Source organism: Lepidochelys kempii, chromosome 24, assembly GCF_965140265.1.
Source record: "Lepidochelys kempii isolate rLepKem1 chromosome 24, rLepKem1.hap2, whole genome shotgun sequence".
Classification (NCBI taxonomy): domain Eukaryota; kingdom Metazoa; phylum Chordata; order Testudines; family Cheloniidae; genus Lepidochelys; species Lepidochelys kempii.
Window position 1 is genome coordinate 13,840,505 of NC_133279.1, and position 13,136 is coordinate 13,853,640.

General features: G+C 64.8%; 1 protein-coding gene across 1 annotated transcript; it reads right to left on the bottom strand.

Annotated features, from left to right (window-relative positions):
* Positions 1-2,001: 2,001 nt before the first annotated feature.
* On the bottom strand, positions 2,002-12,787 carry FXYD1 (FXYD domain containing ion transport regulator 1). The gene is made up of 8 exons (XM_073322833.1): positions 12,711-12,787; positions 7,826-7,893; positions 6,212-6,244; positions 5,816-5,890; positions 5,251-5,287; positions 4,985-5,034; positions 3,174-3,212; positions 2,002-2,591 (listed from the first exon to the last, which is right to left on the bottom strand). Exons 2-7 carry the CDS (start codon positions 7,881-7,883, stop codon positions 3,190-3,192), a joined length of 276 nt encoding a protein of 91 aa, XP_073178934.1. The 5' UTR covers positions 7,884-7,893; positions 12,711-12,787; the 3' UTR covers positions 2,002-2,591; positions 3,174-3,189.
* Between the last annotated feature and the right edge of the window lie 349 nt (positions 12,788-13,136).

Consider the following 13,136-nt stretch of genomic DNA (forward strand, 5'->3'; position numbering starts at 1 on the left):
GACAACCAGGGAACAGCCACACATAACACCATAGAGGAACAGCTCACTTGGCACTGAGATGTAGCCACCCCTGGGGCAGGACAGCCAGGGAACAGCCGCACATAATACCATAGAGGGACAGCTCACTTGGCACTGAGATGCAGCCACCTCTGGGGCAGGACAGCCAGGGAACAGCCGCACATAATACCATAGAGGGACAGCTCACTTGGCACTGAGATGCAGCCACTTCTGGGGCAGGGCAGCCAGGGAACAGCCACACATAACACCATAGAGGGACAGCTCACTTGGCACTGAGATGCAGCCACTTCTGGGGCAGAGCAGCCAGGGAACAGCCACACATAACACCATAGAGGGACAGCTCACTTGGCACTGAGATGCAGCCACCTCTGGGGCAGGACAGCCAGGGAACAGCAGCACATAACATCATAGAGGGACAGCTCACCTGGCACTGAGATGCAGCCACCTCTGGGGCAGGACAGCCAGGGAACAGCTGCACATAACACCATAGAGGGACAGCTCACCTGGCACTGAGATGCAGCCACCTCTGGGGCAGGGTGGCTGGGGAACAGCCACACATAATGCCACAGCAAGATCGCTAGTCCAGCATGGAGATGCAGCCACCAACCCCACATACTCCCCTGCCCCACCCTCCCAGAGCCGCCCCACGTGCCCACCAACCTGGGTTAAGTGCCCCACCTCTCACAGTGCTGGGAGCAGTCAAAGATGCAGACACCCCCTCCCACAGAAAAGCATGTTCATCATAGAAGTTGCCTTCTTTTGTGTGCAGACCCACCCACCCCCGACCCACTGCACAGACCCACAGTGAGGCCTGGTCTATGCTGCCATTTTAATAGTGCTGCAACTTCCTCGCTCAGGGGTGTGAACCCCCCACCCCGAGCGCTGCAAGTCTCAGCGCTGGAAAGCAGCAGCATAGGAAGAGCCCCAGCGCGGGGAGCTGCTCCCCTCATGGGGGGGCTTTTTCCCCCGCGCTGGTGCCACGACTACACAGCCACGTTAACGACACCGCGCTTTAACCTGGCTAGTGGAGACATGCCCTGAGACAGTCCCTGCCCCACAGCACCCAGTTTAAACCGCCACAGTGGGGGAGGGGAAACTGAGGCACCAAGTGGGAAAGGGCCTTTGGCGGTTTCCAGATCCACCAGCCACAGGAGTTGAAGGGCCAAACTAGGTGAAGGCTACGGGGGGGTGGGGGGGAGGGAGATATAAAATTATGCAAATCACTACCTGGGCTCATTTGTATATCTGCATTCATTTCAGCCTAATCCAGAGAGCCCTGTGGCTGTCCAGCCTGGGCAGGGCTGGGCCAAGAGCTCTGGGGGATTGAGGGTAAAATCTCAAGGGGATACTGGCCAGCAGGAGGGAGACAGTCCTCGTGCATTGGGGGATGGGGGTTCGGGCTGGGGGGGTCACAGGGCAGCGCCAGGGCCTGGGGCACACGGACCCCTCTGCTGGGTCAAGGACTAGCAGCGTGAGAGCTGTGACCTGACAAACATGCGTGCGCGCGTCCTGCTGCCCCCTGCTGGAGGGGATCAAACCTGCTTTCTGTCTGCTCATGCACCTCCCAGGGATCAGGCCCGCCCCCTACACACACATGCAGAAAGCACCCGCTCAGCCACGGGCCGGGATCCCACCACACCCGAGCCGGTGATTGGGACAGGACCTGCTCCCAGCGCACGACTCTTGGGGCAGCTTCTCTAGCTGGCCCAGCCCCTGCCCCACGGCGCCCTTGGAATGGCCTGTCCGCGATCACAGACCATGCACTGGCGACCGGGAGCCAGGGAGGAGAGAGAGGGGCTGCGGGTCGGGTCAGGAGTGAGGGGAACCAGCAGAGCTGGGGGGGAGCCCAGGGCTGAGAGGGCAGCAGGCTGCGAGTGAGGGGAACTGGCAGAGCTGGGGGGGCAAGCTTGGCAGCGGGGGTGGGGGTTCAGTGCTGACACACAGTGGCTCCCGCCCCAGGCAGTAAGTGCCAGGAGGCAGATGGAGGGGGCAGGTAGCGTTTATTGGGAAGCCATCTCCGGCCAGCGACTACGGACAGCGCCCCCGGCTGGACACAGGGACACTTGCAGAGGCTGGGGGGGTTCCTGCTGCCCCCTGCTGGAGGGGATCAGCCCTGACCCAGAGGTTGGAGCCAGCTGTTCCCACCACAGTCCCATGACGGACGCTTCAACAGGGACCCCGACTGCCGCCCCCCACGGTCACCCCTCCCTGCACCCCTCACACACAGGGCTCTTGGCACCACTGCCCAGAGCCCACGAGGGCAGCACCCCTAGAATGTGGGGGTGTTCCCCTGCTGCTGGGGACAGGCCCTGCTCTGTGTGTCCCTGCTGCCCCCTGCTGGAGGGGACAAGACCTGCGCTGTGTGTGTGTCTCGGCCGCCCCCTGTTGGAGGGAATGAGACCTGCCGCGTGTGTGTGTCCCTATTGCCCCCTGCTGGCTGGCTCAGATTCTGCGGGCTGCAATCAGAGCTTGGGGGGCCTGGTCTAGGCTAAGTGCTACGGCTATTCAGCATGGGGCGGGGGAAGAGGGAGTCACTCTTCATATCCAGGGAGAGTTCTGCGCCTTGGGGAGACCTGCACAAAGAGCAAACGGGAAGGGATTATGTATGGACAATGAGCAACACTGCCCCACCCAAGGGAGAACCCAGGAGTCCCGGCTCCCAGCCCCCCTGCTCCAGCCCCCTAGACCCCACTCCCCTAGCCAGGGATAGAACCCCAGAGTCCTGGCTCCCAGTCCCCCCTGCTCTAACCCTCCAGACCCCACTCTCCTCCCAGAGCTGGGGCTAGAACCCAGGAGTCTTGGTCTCTATGTAATGTGGATGACTGCCACAGTAGGAATGCAGATCCACAGAACTCATAGCAGCTGGCAGCCCCTGGAGGGGAAACCCCCATGCCCCATTCCCCACCTCCCTGAGCCAGCCAGTCCCCCACCCTGGGGCCAGAGCCAGCGCCCAGTGTTTCATTTGTAGTGAAAGAGGTGCCCGGGGCCCCAGCAATTTTTTAGCACTTCTAACTAATGCAGCAAGCCCGGAGGTGGCTTGACGGCCCAGCCCGGAGACGCCAAGGGCTCAGCCCTGGCACAAACTGAGCACTGCTCATGTTCCCCTGGGGGAAAGGGCCCCATGTCCCATCCCTTCCCCCTGCCTCCCCACTCACCAGCCTCTGGGCCCGCCTATCTCATCCGGGTGGACAAACCTGTAGAAAAGAGTCAAGGAGTCAGGTGCCCAGGGCGGGGTTCTGCCTGCGGGAACTGGGGTCAGATCCTTGATAGACCAGCCCTGCGGGGGTGGGGAGAGGACCCCAGCATCCTGGCCATGCCCTCCCCCAGCATGTGTCACACAGGGTCACCAAGGGCGGGAGGGGAGGCAGAAGTGGATTAAGATTTATTAGGACCCTTGGCACAAAGAACTTTTGGGCCCCCCACACTGCCTCCCTGTCACCATGGGCCCCCACCCCCGAGGCCCCGCCCCCTGGTCAGGCCAGGCCAGGCCAGGCCAGAAGCTGGAGCCAGGCAGGGCTGGCCTTAGGGAAAATGGTGCCCCTGTCCCCTGTGAGCATGTTGCCCCCCACATTGCCCATGGCCCCCATGGTCTCTCCACTCCCCAGGGCCCTGCTGCCTCCTCCCAGCGCTTAATTTGTATTGAACGAGGTGCCGGGCTCAGCCCCAGCACAAAGTTAAGCACTGGCCAGGTGGCCGGAGAGCAGCGGCTGCTGGCTCCAAAGACAACACCAGCAGCGAAGAAGTAAGAGGCATGGTGTATTGCCCCCCTTACTCTGTGCTGCACTGTGCCCTCCGTGCCCCCAACCCCCACCCAAGCCCTGATCCCCCCGCACCCCTCACCTCGGGCCTGTGCCCCCCGGCCTCCCCACCCCTGCACTCCCCTCCTGCACCCCCACCCTCTGCCCTGTGCCCCACACACTCCCAACTCCCAGCCCTATGCCCACCGCGCTTCCAACCCCTGCACTCCCCTCCTGCACCCCCACCCTCTGCCCCACACGCCCCCAACTCCCAGCCCTGTGCCCACCGCGCTTCCAACCCCTGCACTCCCCTCCTGCACTCCCACCCTCTGCCCTGTGCCCCACACGCTCCCAACCCCCACCCTGGCCCTGTGCCCCCCACACTCCCAACTCCCAGCCCTGTGCCCCCTGCGCTCCCAACCCCTGCACTCCCCTCCTGCACCCCCACCCAAGCCCTGATCCCCCCGCACCCCTCACCTCGGGCCTGTGCCCCCCGGCCTCCCCACCCCTGCACTCCCCTCCTGCACCCCCACCCTCTGCCCTGTGCCCCACACGCCCCCAACTCCCAGCCCTGTGCCCACCGCGCTTCCAACCCCTGCACTCCCCTCCTGCACCCCCACCCTCTGCCCCACACGCCCCCAACTCCCAGCCCTGTGCCCACCGCGCTTCCAACCCCTGCACTCCCCTCCTGCACCCCCACCCTCTGCCCCACACGCCCCCAACTCCCAGCCCTGTGCCCACCGCGCTTCCAACCCCTGCACTCCCCTCCTGCACTCCCACCCTCTGCCCTGTGCCCCCCACGCTCCCAACCCCCACCCTGGCCCTGTGCCCCCCACACTCCCAACTCCCAGCCCTGTGCCCCCTGCGCTCCCAACCCCTGCACTCCCCTCCTGCACCCCCACCCTCTGCCCTGTGCCCCACACGCCCCCAACTCCCAGCCCTGTGCCCACCGCGCTTCCAACCCCTGCACTCCCCTCCTGCACCCCCACCCTCTGCCCCACACGCCCCCAACTCCCAGCCCTGTGCCCACCGCGCTTCCAACCCCTGCACTCCCCTCCTGCACTCCCACCCTCTGCCCTGTGCCCCCCACGCTCCCAACCCCCACCCTGGCCCTGTGCCCCCCACACTCCCAACTCCCAGCCCTGTGCCCCCTGCGCTCCCAACCCCTGCACTCCCCTCCTCTGTAGGCCCATGTGTTAATCCGAGGCTGCAGGATGCCTGGTACTTACGGCGAATGGAGCTTCGGAGAGTCCCTTCCTCCTCGTCTGGTTCACCAGTCCTGGGGGGACAGCAGCATTACATGGGTCCCTGTACTCTCAGCAGCCCCCCAGCCCCCACCCACCCATGTCCTTCACTCCCAACCCGCAGCCCCCATTATCCCAGCAATGGGCTCCCCTCCCCCACAGCTCTGCCGGAGCCCCTCACTCCTGACCTGCAGCCCCCTCCGGTCCCAGCCCTAGGGTGCATTGTGAGCGGTGGGCAGTGGGGTATTTACCTTTGTTGCTGGTTAAATTTACAACGGCAGCGTCGACCTAGAAAAGATAAAACAGTAAATACCCCCTGGCAGCGAGATGGCGTGGCAGGGCAGGCCAGGACAGGGCGGGGCAGGACAGGGAGCTGCGGGGGGGCTGGGAGCCAGGACTCCTGGGTTCTATCCTGGCTCCAGGAGGGGAGTGGGGTTTGGTGGCTTGGGGGGGTGCTGAGTAGCAGCAGGCTGAGCAGCGAGGGGTTAATGAAAGCAGACTGGGGGAACTGTGGTGGTTAGCCATCACACCCCCTCCCCCCCCCAGCAGATACAGATGGAGCCAAAGCTCTGGGTGAGATTTATGGGGCTGAAGGGACCTGGTGTCCAACCAGCCCCAGAAGCAGCACCCAGAGGAACCAGCCACCCAAAAACTCCCCCTCCTCTCTGGCTGAGCAACTGACTGGCTCAAGGGGATGGGACATGGGGCCTTCCCCTCTAGGGGGCATTGGCCCTGATCCAGCCTCAGGGCAGGGGACTGGCTGGGCAGGGAACAGGACATGGGGCCTTTCCCCTCTAGGGGGCGCTGGATACTCACTGAGGATGATGAGGATTCCCAGCAGAAAGAGGATGACCGCGAAGATGAGGCCTCCAATTCTCAGGGACTGATAGTCTGGGGGGAGAGACGGGCTCAGGGGGAGAGGGGACCTGCCCCCCCCAGAGAGAGACACCGATACACAGCCATTGTACACGTGCGTTTGTGTGTCCCTGCCGCCCCCTGCTGGAGGGGCTGGGCCCTGGTCTGCATGTGTGTGCGCTGGTGCGGACATGCACTGACCCCTGCCATGCTGCCGCCCCCTAGTGGCTGCAGCTGGCACCGAAGAGAAATCTAATCTGTGCACCACAGACACCCTCCACCCCCCTCCCAGCAGCTGCCAGCCCCTGGTCAGAGGCCCCGCTCAGCAGCCACCCGCCCTGAGACCCCCCAGCTCACCGTAGTTAAAGGGGTCGTGCTCCTTGGGAGGCTCTGAGAGAGAGAGAGAGAGAGAGAGAGAGAGAGAGGCGTTAAGGATCTCTGTCCTGGGATTCAGAGATGCTACGGAGACATGGAGTGCACTCTAACCCCTCTGGCCTCCAGTCTGTCCCCCCCACCCCCTGCTCTAACCCTTAGGCACCACTACCCTCCTAGTGCCAAAGAAAGAACCCAGGAGTCCTGATCCCACTCCCCTCCCAGAGCTGGGGACAGAACCCAGGAGTCCTGGCCCCTAGGGCTGGTCTAGACTGAAAACTTCCCTCAGAGTAGCTACATTTCTGAGGGGTGTAAAAGACACCCTGCCCCCAAAAGCTGTGGCCAGCACTAGGCAGATGGACAAACTCTTCACTTGCCCAGCGACTGCTTGCTGGGGGCCCCCCGGCTGACCAGGGAGCCCCTTTGGCATCGCCCTGAGCATCTGCCCTGACATGCTGAGCCACTGGAGCCCTAGTCGCCTCACCTCCTGGGGCCTGCCTGGCTGGTGAAGGGGGGCTGGGGCCCTTCAGGGGGCACTGACTCCCATCCAGCCCCGGGTGGGGGACTGGCTGGCCCAGAGGGCAGGGAATGGGTGCCAGGGTCCCACAGGGTGTCTGGGGCAGAGCTGGGATTAGAACCGAGAGGTCCTGAGTCCTAGTTCACTGCTGAAACCATTAGACCTCCCCAAGCCACTCTCCACTGCTGGGATTAGTTCCCCCCCTCCTCCTGCTGCTGGGATTCCACCCTCCTCCCACCCCACTGCCCCCTGCCCCGCTCCTGGGATACCTGCCCCCCACTGTCCCCTCCCCTGTGCTGGGATTCCTCCTCCTCGCTCACCTCACTGCCCCCTTTCCTGCTGCTGGGAGTCCCCCCCGTCCCCCGCTTTGGCTCCTCCCATCCCCACTCGCCCCGCTGCCCCCTTCCCTGCTGCTGGGACTCCTCCCCGTCCCCTCCCCACTCACCCCGCTGTCCCCTTCCCTGCTGCTGGGATTCCTCCACCCCCCGCCCGCTCATGCCGCTGCTGGCTCCCCCAGGCTGTGCTCCCCACACTGGCGGTTTCCCCTGTCGCCCCGCAGCTGAGTGGGTAGATGGAGCTTTTTGAATCTCTGCAGTTTGGGCTCCCTCCAAGCTGCGAGTTGGTTGGTGCACAAAAGCCCTGGCCCTGCCCAGTGACAGATTGGGCAGGGACAGTGGTGGGGCTGGACCCCGACCCAAACTACAAACCTGGGAAACCACTGCAAGCTGGGGTGTGGCCACACCCCAGCACCCTAGTTCAGCACCTCTGATCCAGGGGTGCGGGTGCACCACTTGGAGGGGGGCTGGAGCTAACCTGGGTGCTCTTCTCGAGGGGAGGGGGATCTAGTGGTTAGAGCAGGGGGCTAGGCACCAGGACTCCTGGGTTCTCTCCCCTAGGGTTGCCAACTTTGGTTGGATGAATTCCTGGAGGTTTCATCACATGACATTGTCTTTAATTCCTGGAGACTCCCAGACTATCCTGGAGGCTTGGCAGCTCCTTGTTCCCGGTGACATACCATAGGCCCTGGGTCTGGGATCCGGGTTCTGGGAGCTCCCCTGCGTTCTCTTGCCCCCGGCACTCACCAGCACTGGCTGCTCCCAGCAGGGCCCAGCAGAACAGCAGCAGGATCCACGTCCCCATGTCTGTCCTGCTGAGACACCAAGGGACAGAGGGTCAGCGCCGCCCGCCATGGGGGAGAAGGGAGGGGAGCACAGAAACAGGAAAAGCCAGGGAGGGACAAGATGGGAGGGTGAGGCCCTGGCAGGGCACGGGATGGGGGAAGCAAAGGGAGGGACTGTGGACCATGGGGGCGGAGGGGGTACGGTGAGGTCATGGCGCGTGGGGAGGGACCCGGGTGGGGATTTACTGGGGGGCAGGGCTGGGATGGGAGGTACTGGGGGGCAGGAACAGGGCTGTGGCACGGGTAGGGGGTTCTGGGGGGCAGGGATGGGGTGAGAAGTCGTGGGGGGCAGGAACGGGGCTGTGGCACTGGTAGGGGGTTCTGGGGGTCAGGGATGGGGTGGGAAGGTAGTGGGGGGGTGGGGCTGTGGCAGGGGTGGGGGTGTACTGGGGGGCAGGATGGGAGGTACTGGGGGGAAGGAATGGGGCTGTGTTACAGGTAGGGGGTTGTGGGGGGCAGGGACAGGGTGAGAAGGTAGTGGGGGGGAGGTACAGGGGGGCAGAAAGAGGGCTGGTGAGTGGGGCCGTGGCAGGGCCAGGATGGGAGATATTGGGGGCAGGGTGGAGCTGTGGCAGGGGTGGGGGAGTCTGGGGGGCTGGGGTGGGATGGGAGGTACTGGGGGGTGGGGCTATGGCCTGGGTACAGTCCATGGCAGGGTTGGGGGTGGGGCCAGGTCATTCACACCTGGCCCCTGCCTGGTGGGTCTGCTGGGGGCCAAAGGTTTGTTACCATAGAGATGTGACCTTGCGCCCCCCCCAGCCTGCCGGGCAGTGTTTGCAGATGATAACCCTGCCCCGCCCCCTCAAGCCAGGGGACCCCAGGGTGGGAGGAGGGGGCAGGCAAGAAGACCCTGGGCTGGCCTCATGCCTTTTGGACACCGAGTCCCACCAGCCTCACCCAGGGTTCTGCTCCCTCTGCACTTGGGGGGCGGGAGAAGCTGGCGCCTCCTCATCTCCCCGCCCAGCACTGTGCAGCCTGCAGCTTCGCATCAGTGCCCCCCCCAGCTCCATCCATTAGACCCCACTCCCCTGCCAGAGCCAGGAGAGAACCCAGGAGTCCTGGCTCCCAGCCCCCTGCTCTAACCTGCCAGCAGTGACACATGGTAGGAAGGGGAGTGGGGATCTCTGTAGTCTCTAACCCCCAGATAGAGGACCCCCTTCTGAGATACGGGGGTGAGTGTAAATACCCACCCCCCTCGGTCCCTGCTTTGTCTGCAGCCAATAAAGGGTTAACCCAGGGGATTTGCATTTGCCAGCCTAATCCCTGGCACTGGGCGCCCGTAACCCTGGGCGCCCGTAACCCCGAGTTACGCCTTGCCCCCCCCCCAGTGCTGGATGCCCCCCCTCCTGCCATTCCCCACAGAGCAGAGAACATTCCAGCCTGCATGCCCCATAGCCACTACACGTCAGCACCCCTGGGGCCTGCCTCTGCCCAGACCCCGCAGCACCCCCATTCTGCCAGGGCCCCTCACTCCCGACCTGCACCCCTATTATCCTAGCCCTGCCCCACCCCCCCGAGTGCCCCTCACTCCCAACACGCAGCCCCGTGCTAGCCCAGTCCTGCTCCCACAGAACTCTACCAGTGCCCCTCAGTCCTGACCCAGACATCTTCTATCCCAGCCCTGGACTGCCCCCCCCCCCACAGCTCTGCCGGTGCCCCTCCGTCCCGACCCACAGTCCCTGGTATCCCCACCCACAGCTCTGCCGGTGCCCCTCCGTCCCGACCCACAGCCTCCTGTATCCCAGCCCTGGACTGCCCCCCCACCACAGCTCTGCCGGTGCCCCTCCGTCCCAACCCACAGCCTCCTGTATCCCAGCCCTGGACTGCCCCCCCCACCACAGCTCTGCCGGTGCCCCTCCGTCCCAACCCACAGCCTCCTGTATCCCAGCCCTGGACTGCCCCCCCACCACAGCTCTGCCGGTGCCCCTCCGTCCCAACCCACAGCCTCCTGTATCCCAGCCCTGGACTGCCCCCCCACCACAGCTCTGCCGGTGCCCCTCCGTCCCAACCCACAGCCTCCTGTATCCCAGCCCTGGACTGCCCCCCCACCACAGCTCTGCCGGTGCCCCTCCGTCCCGACCCACAGCCTCCTGTATCCCAGCCCTGGACTGCCCCCCCACCACAGCTCTGCCGGTGCCCCTCCGTCCCAACCCACAGTCCCTGGTATCCCAGCCCTGGACTGCCCCCCCACCACAGCTCTGCCGGTGCCCCTCTGTCCCGACCCACAGTCCCTGGTATCCCCACCCACAGCTCTGCTGGTGCCCCTCCGTCCCAACCCACAGCCTCTGATATCCCAGCCCTGGACTGCCCCCTCCCACAGCTCTGCCGGTGCCCCTCCGTCCCGACCCACAGTCCCTGGTATCCCAGCCCTGGACTGCCCCCCCCCCCAGCTCTGCCGGTGCCCCTCCGTCCCGACCCACAGTCCCTGGTATCCCAGCCCTGGACTGCCCCCCCCCCAGCTCTGCCGGTGCCCCTCCGTCCCGACCCACAGTCCCTGGTATCCCAGCCCTGGACTGCCCCCCCCCCACAGCTCTGCCAGTGCCCCTCCGTCCCAACCCACAGTCCCTGGTATCCCCACCCACAGCTCTGCCGGTGCCCCTCCGTCCCGACCCACAGCTCCCTGCACCTACCCCTGCGTTCGGGCCTGGGCCTCTTGCTGGCGGCTGGGCAGGACAGGGCGTTATCGTGGGCCGCGGGGACTGGCTCAGGGGCAGAGATTAAGGCAGCTAAATTCGGCTGGGTTGGCTGCCTGACAAGCCCTGGACAGGATGGGAGCTCTCGATAACAGATCTGTGTGGTGTGACTAGCAAGGGAGGGCTGGGATCCAGGACTCCTGGGTTCTCTCCCAGCTCTGGGAGTGGAGGGGGTCTAGTGGTTAAAGTAGGGCCCCTCTGTCTGTGCCCCCTCTCTGAGGAGAGCTGCCAGACACCCCCTCTAGCCCCAGCTGGGATTGTTGGGTCTTCGCGCTCCCTGGCAGCGTGTCTAAATATACCCGGGCCCCGGCACTGGAGTATAAATACCCCTGACTCAGCTGGCCTGGCATGCAGCACCCACAGCTCGGCTCACGTCTCAGCTGGGCAGGGGTACTGGGGCCAGTGGGACACCAAGGTGACCAGATCCCACCTCCAACTCCCCCAAAAGCTGCATGGGCAGCTTTGTGCCAAGCTGGGACATGGGTCCCCCCACAGCTCGGGAGGGGAAGGGGGGACCCCCCCACAGTCCCCCGGCCCAGCATTGGGACCCCTCACCCTTGTGCCACATACCTCCCCCTTCTCCTCATCCCTACCCCATTACTGCTCCCACAACCCCCTTCACCCCACCCCTCTCCCTGAATCCTCCCTCCCCCCCCGCCACTGCTCCCTTGTCCACACAGAAGTCACCAGGTGTTGGTTGCCACCTGGCAAGAAGCCCCGAGGGAGGCACTGGGGGAGGGGCTGGGGGGCCATGCCAGTGGGACAGGCCAGGCCATGAGGGTCTCCGCACCAGTCTCTTGGCCCAAGGACATGGGGCCATTTGTCCCACCATTGACCTGTGGAACTCTCTGCCACTAGGCACCACAGGCCTGGTGGGGAGGGAGCTGGTGTCATGGATGGACTTGGCTATGGGGAGACCCTGAGATCCAGGAGGGGGAGCTGCCTCCCACTGCAGTGGGGGATGGACCCTCCTACAGGCACAAGTGCCTCTGGACCAGGCCTGTCAGATGGGCCCCTGGGGCAGAGTCGGGGCCACCTGAGCACCCCAAACATTCCCCTAAGGTGCTAGTACATCCCCAACCTCTCCCCCTGCAAAATATCCCGTCCTCCCTTCCCAGTCATCACCCCAACCCTCCCCTGGGTCAGACATCCCCCTATTAGAACCTCCTGTGGTTAGACCCCCTTCCTGGGGGGCAGAGCCCCCCTGTTAGACATCCCTGGGATTAGACCCACTTCCCTGGGGGCAGATCCCCCAGGCAGTGCCCCCCTGTTAGAACCCTCTGGTTAAAGCCCCCTCCTGGGGGGTAGAGCCCCCTCATTAGACCCCCCCTTTGGTTAGACCCCCCTCCCTGGGGGGAAAAGCCCCCCTGTTAGACTCCCCTGTGGTTAGACCCCTCTCCCTGGGGTCAGAGCCCCCCAGTTGGACCCCTCCATAGTTAGACTCCCCTCCCTGGAGGGCAGAGCCCACCTTTTAAGCCCCCCCAGGTTAAAACCCCATCGTGGGGGGCAGAGACCCCCTGTTAGAACCCCCCATGGCTAGACCTCCTCTTTGGGGGGCAACCCCCCATTAAACCCCCCTTTAGACCTCCCCATGGTTAGACACCCCCCCCGTGGTTAGAGCCTCCACCCTGGGGGCAGAGCCCCCTGTTAGACACCCCCCCCGGTTAAATCCCCCTCCCCGGGGTTAGACCCCCCCCTGTTTGACCCCTTGGGGTTAGACCCACCTCCCTGGGGGCAGATCCCCCAGACAGTGCACGTCCCCGTTAGAACCCCCAGGTTAAACCCCCCTCCTGGAGGGCGGTGTCCCCCCTGTTAGACCTCCCCAGGGTTAGACCCCCTAGTTAGACCCCCTGTGGTCAGAGCCCACTTTTTAAGCCCGCCCCCCTCCCGGTAAAACCCACTCCCTGGGGGGCACAGAACCCCTGTTAGACCCTTCCCCCATGGTTAGACCCCCCCCGTGGTTAGACCCTTCCCTGGGGGGCAGAGACCCCCTCTCCCGTTGCCCAGATCTCAGCCGATCCGCCCCCTTCCCCCCACAGGACTTTCCCTCCTCCCCCTGCCGCGTCTCCCCCGGGCCCCCCGGCCGCCCCTTACCCCGCTCCCCTCGCAGCTGTCAGCCCGGCCGAACGCAGAGTGCGGGACCGGACAGCGGGGAGCGCCCGGCCCGGAGAGGGGCGGGGGCGGGGTGGGACTGAGGGAATGGGGGAGGGGACGCGGCAGTGGGTGGGGGTGGGTCTGGAGGAAGGGGGCGGGGGGTGTCAATTCAGGCAGAATTTCGTAACTGCCCCCCCATGGCGGGATCTGGGTGGGGTGGGGCGAAGCAGCCCCCTGGAGGGCGGGTGTGGTTCTGTCCGTGGGTTGGTGCCCCCGTGTCAGTGTGTCCATGTGGCTGTGTGGCGGGTGATGGTGTGTGGGTGGGGCTGTGTGGGACTTGGCTATAGGGACTTGGCTTGGTGTGTTGGAGTATCCGTGTGGCTGTCCGGGTGACTGTGTCAGTGTGTCAGGGTATCAATGTGGCTG

Bases quoted from the DNA above. Each gene is read 5' to 3' on its own strand.
- FXYD1 (XM_073322833.1), bottom strand. From the start codon at position 7,883: ATGGGGACGTGGATCCTGCTGCTGTTCTGCTGGGCCCTGCTGGGAGCA. The intron at 6,245-7,825 runs GTGAGTGCCGGG...TCTCTCTCTCAG, and splicing joins GCTGGGAGCAGCCAGTGCTG to AGCCTCCCAAGGAGCACGAC. The intron at 5,891-6,211 runs GTGAGCTGGGGG...CTCTCCCCCCAG, and splicing joins GCACGACCCCTTTAACTACG to ACTATCAGTCCCTGAGAATT.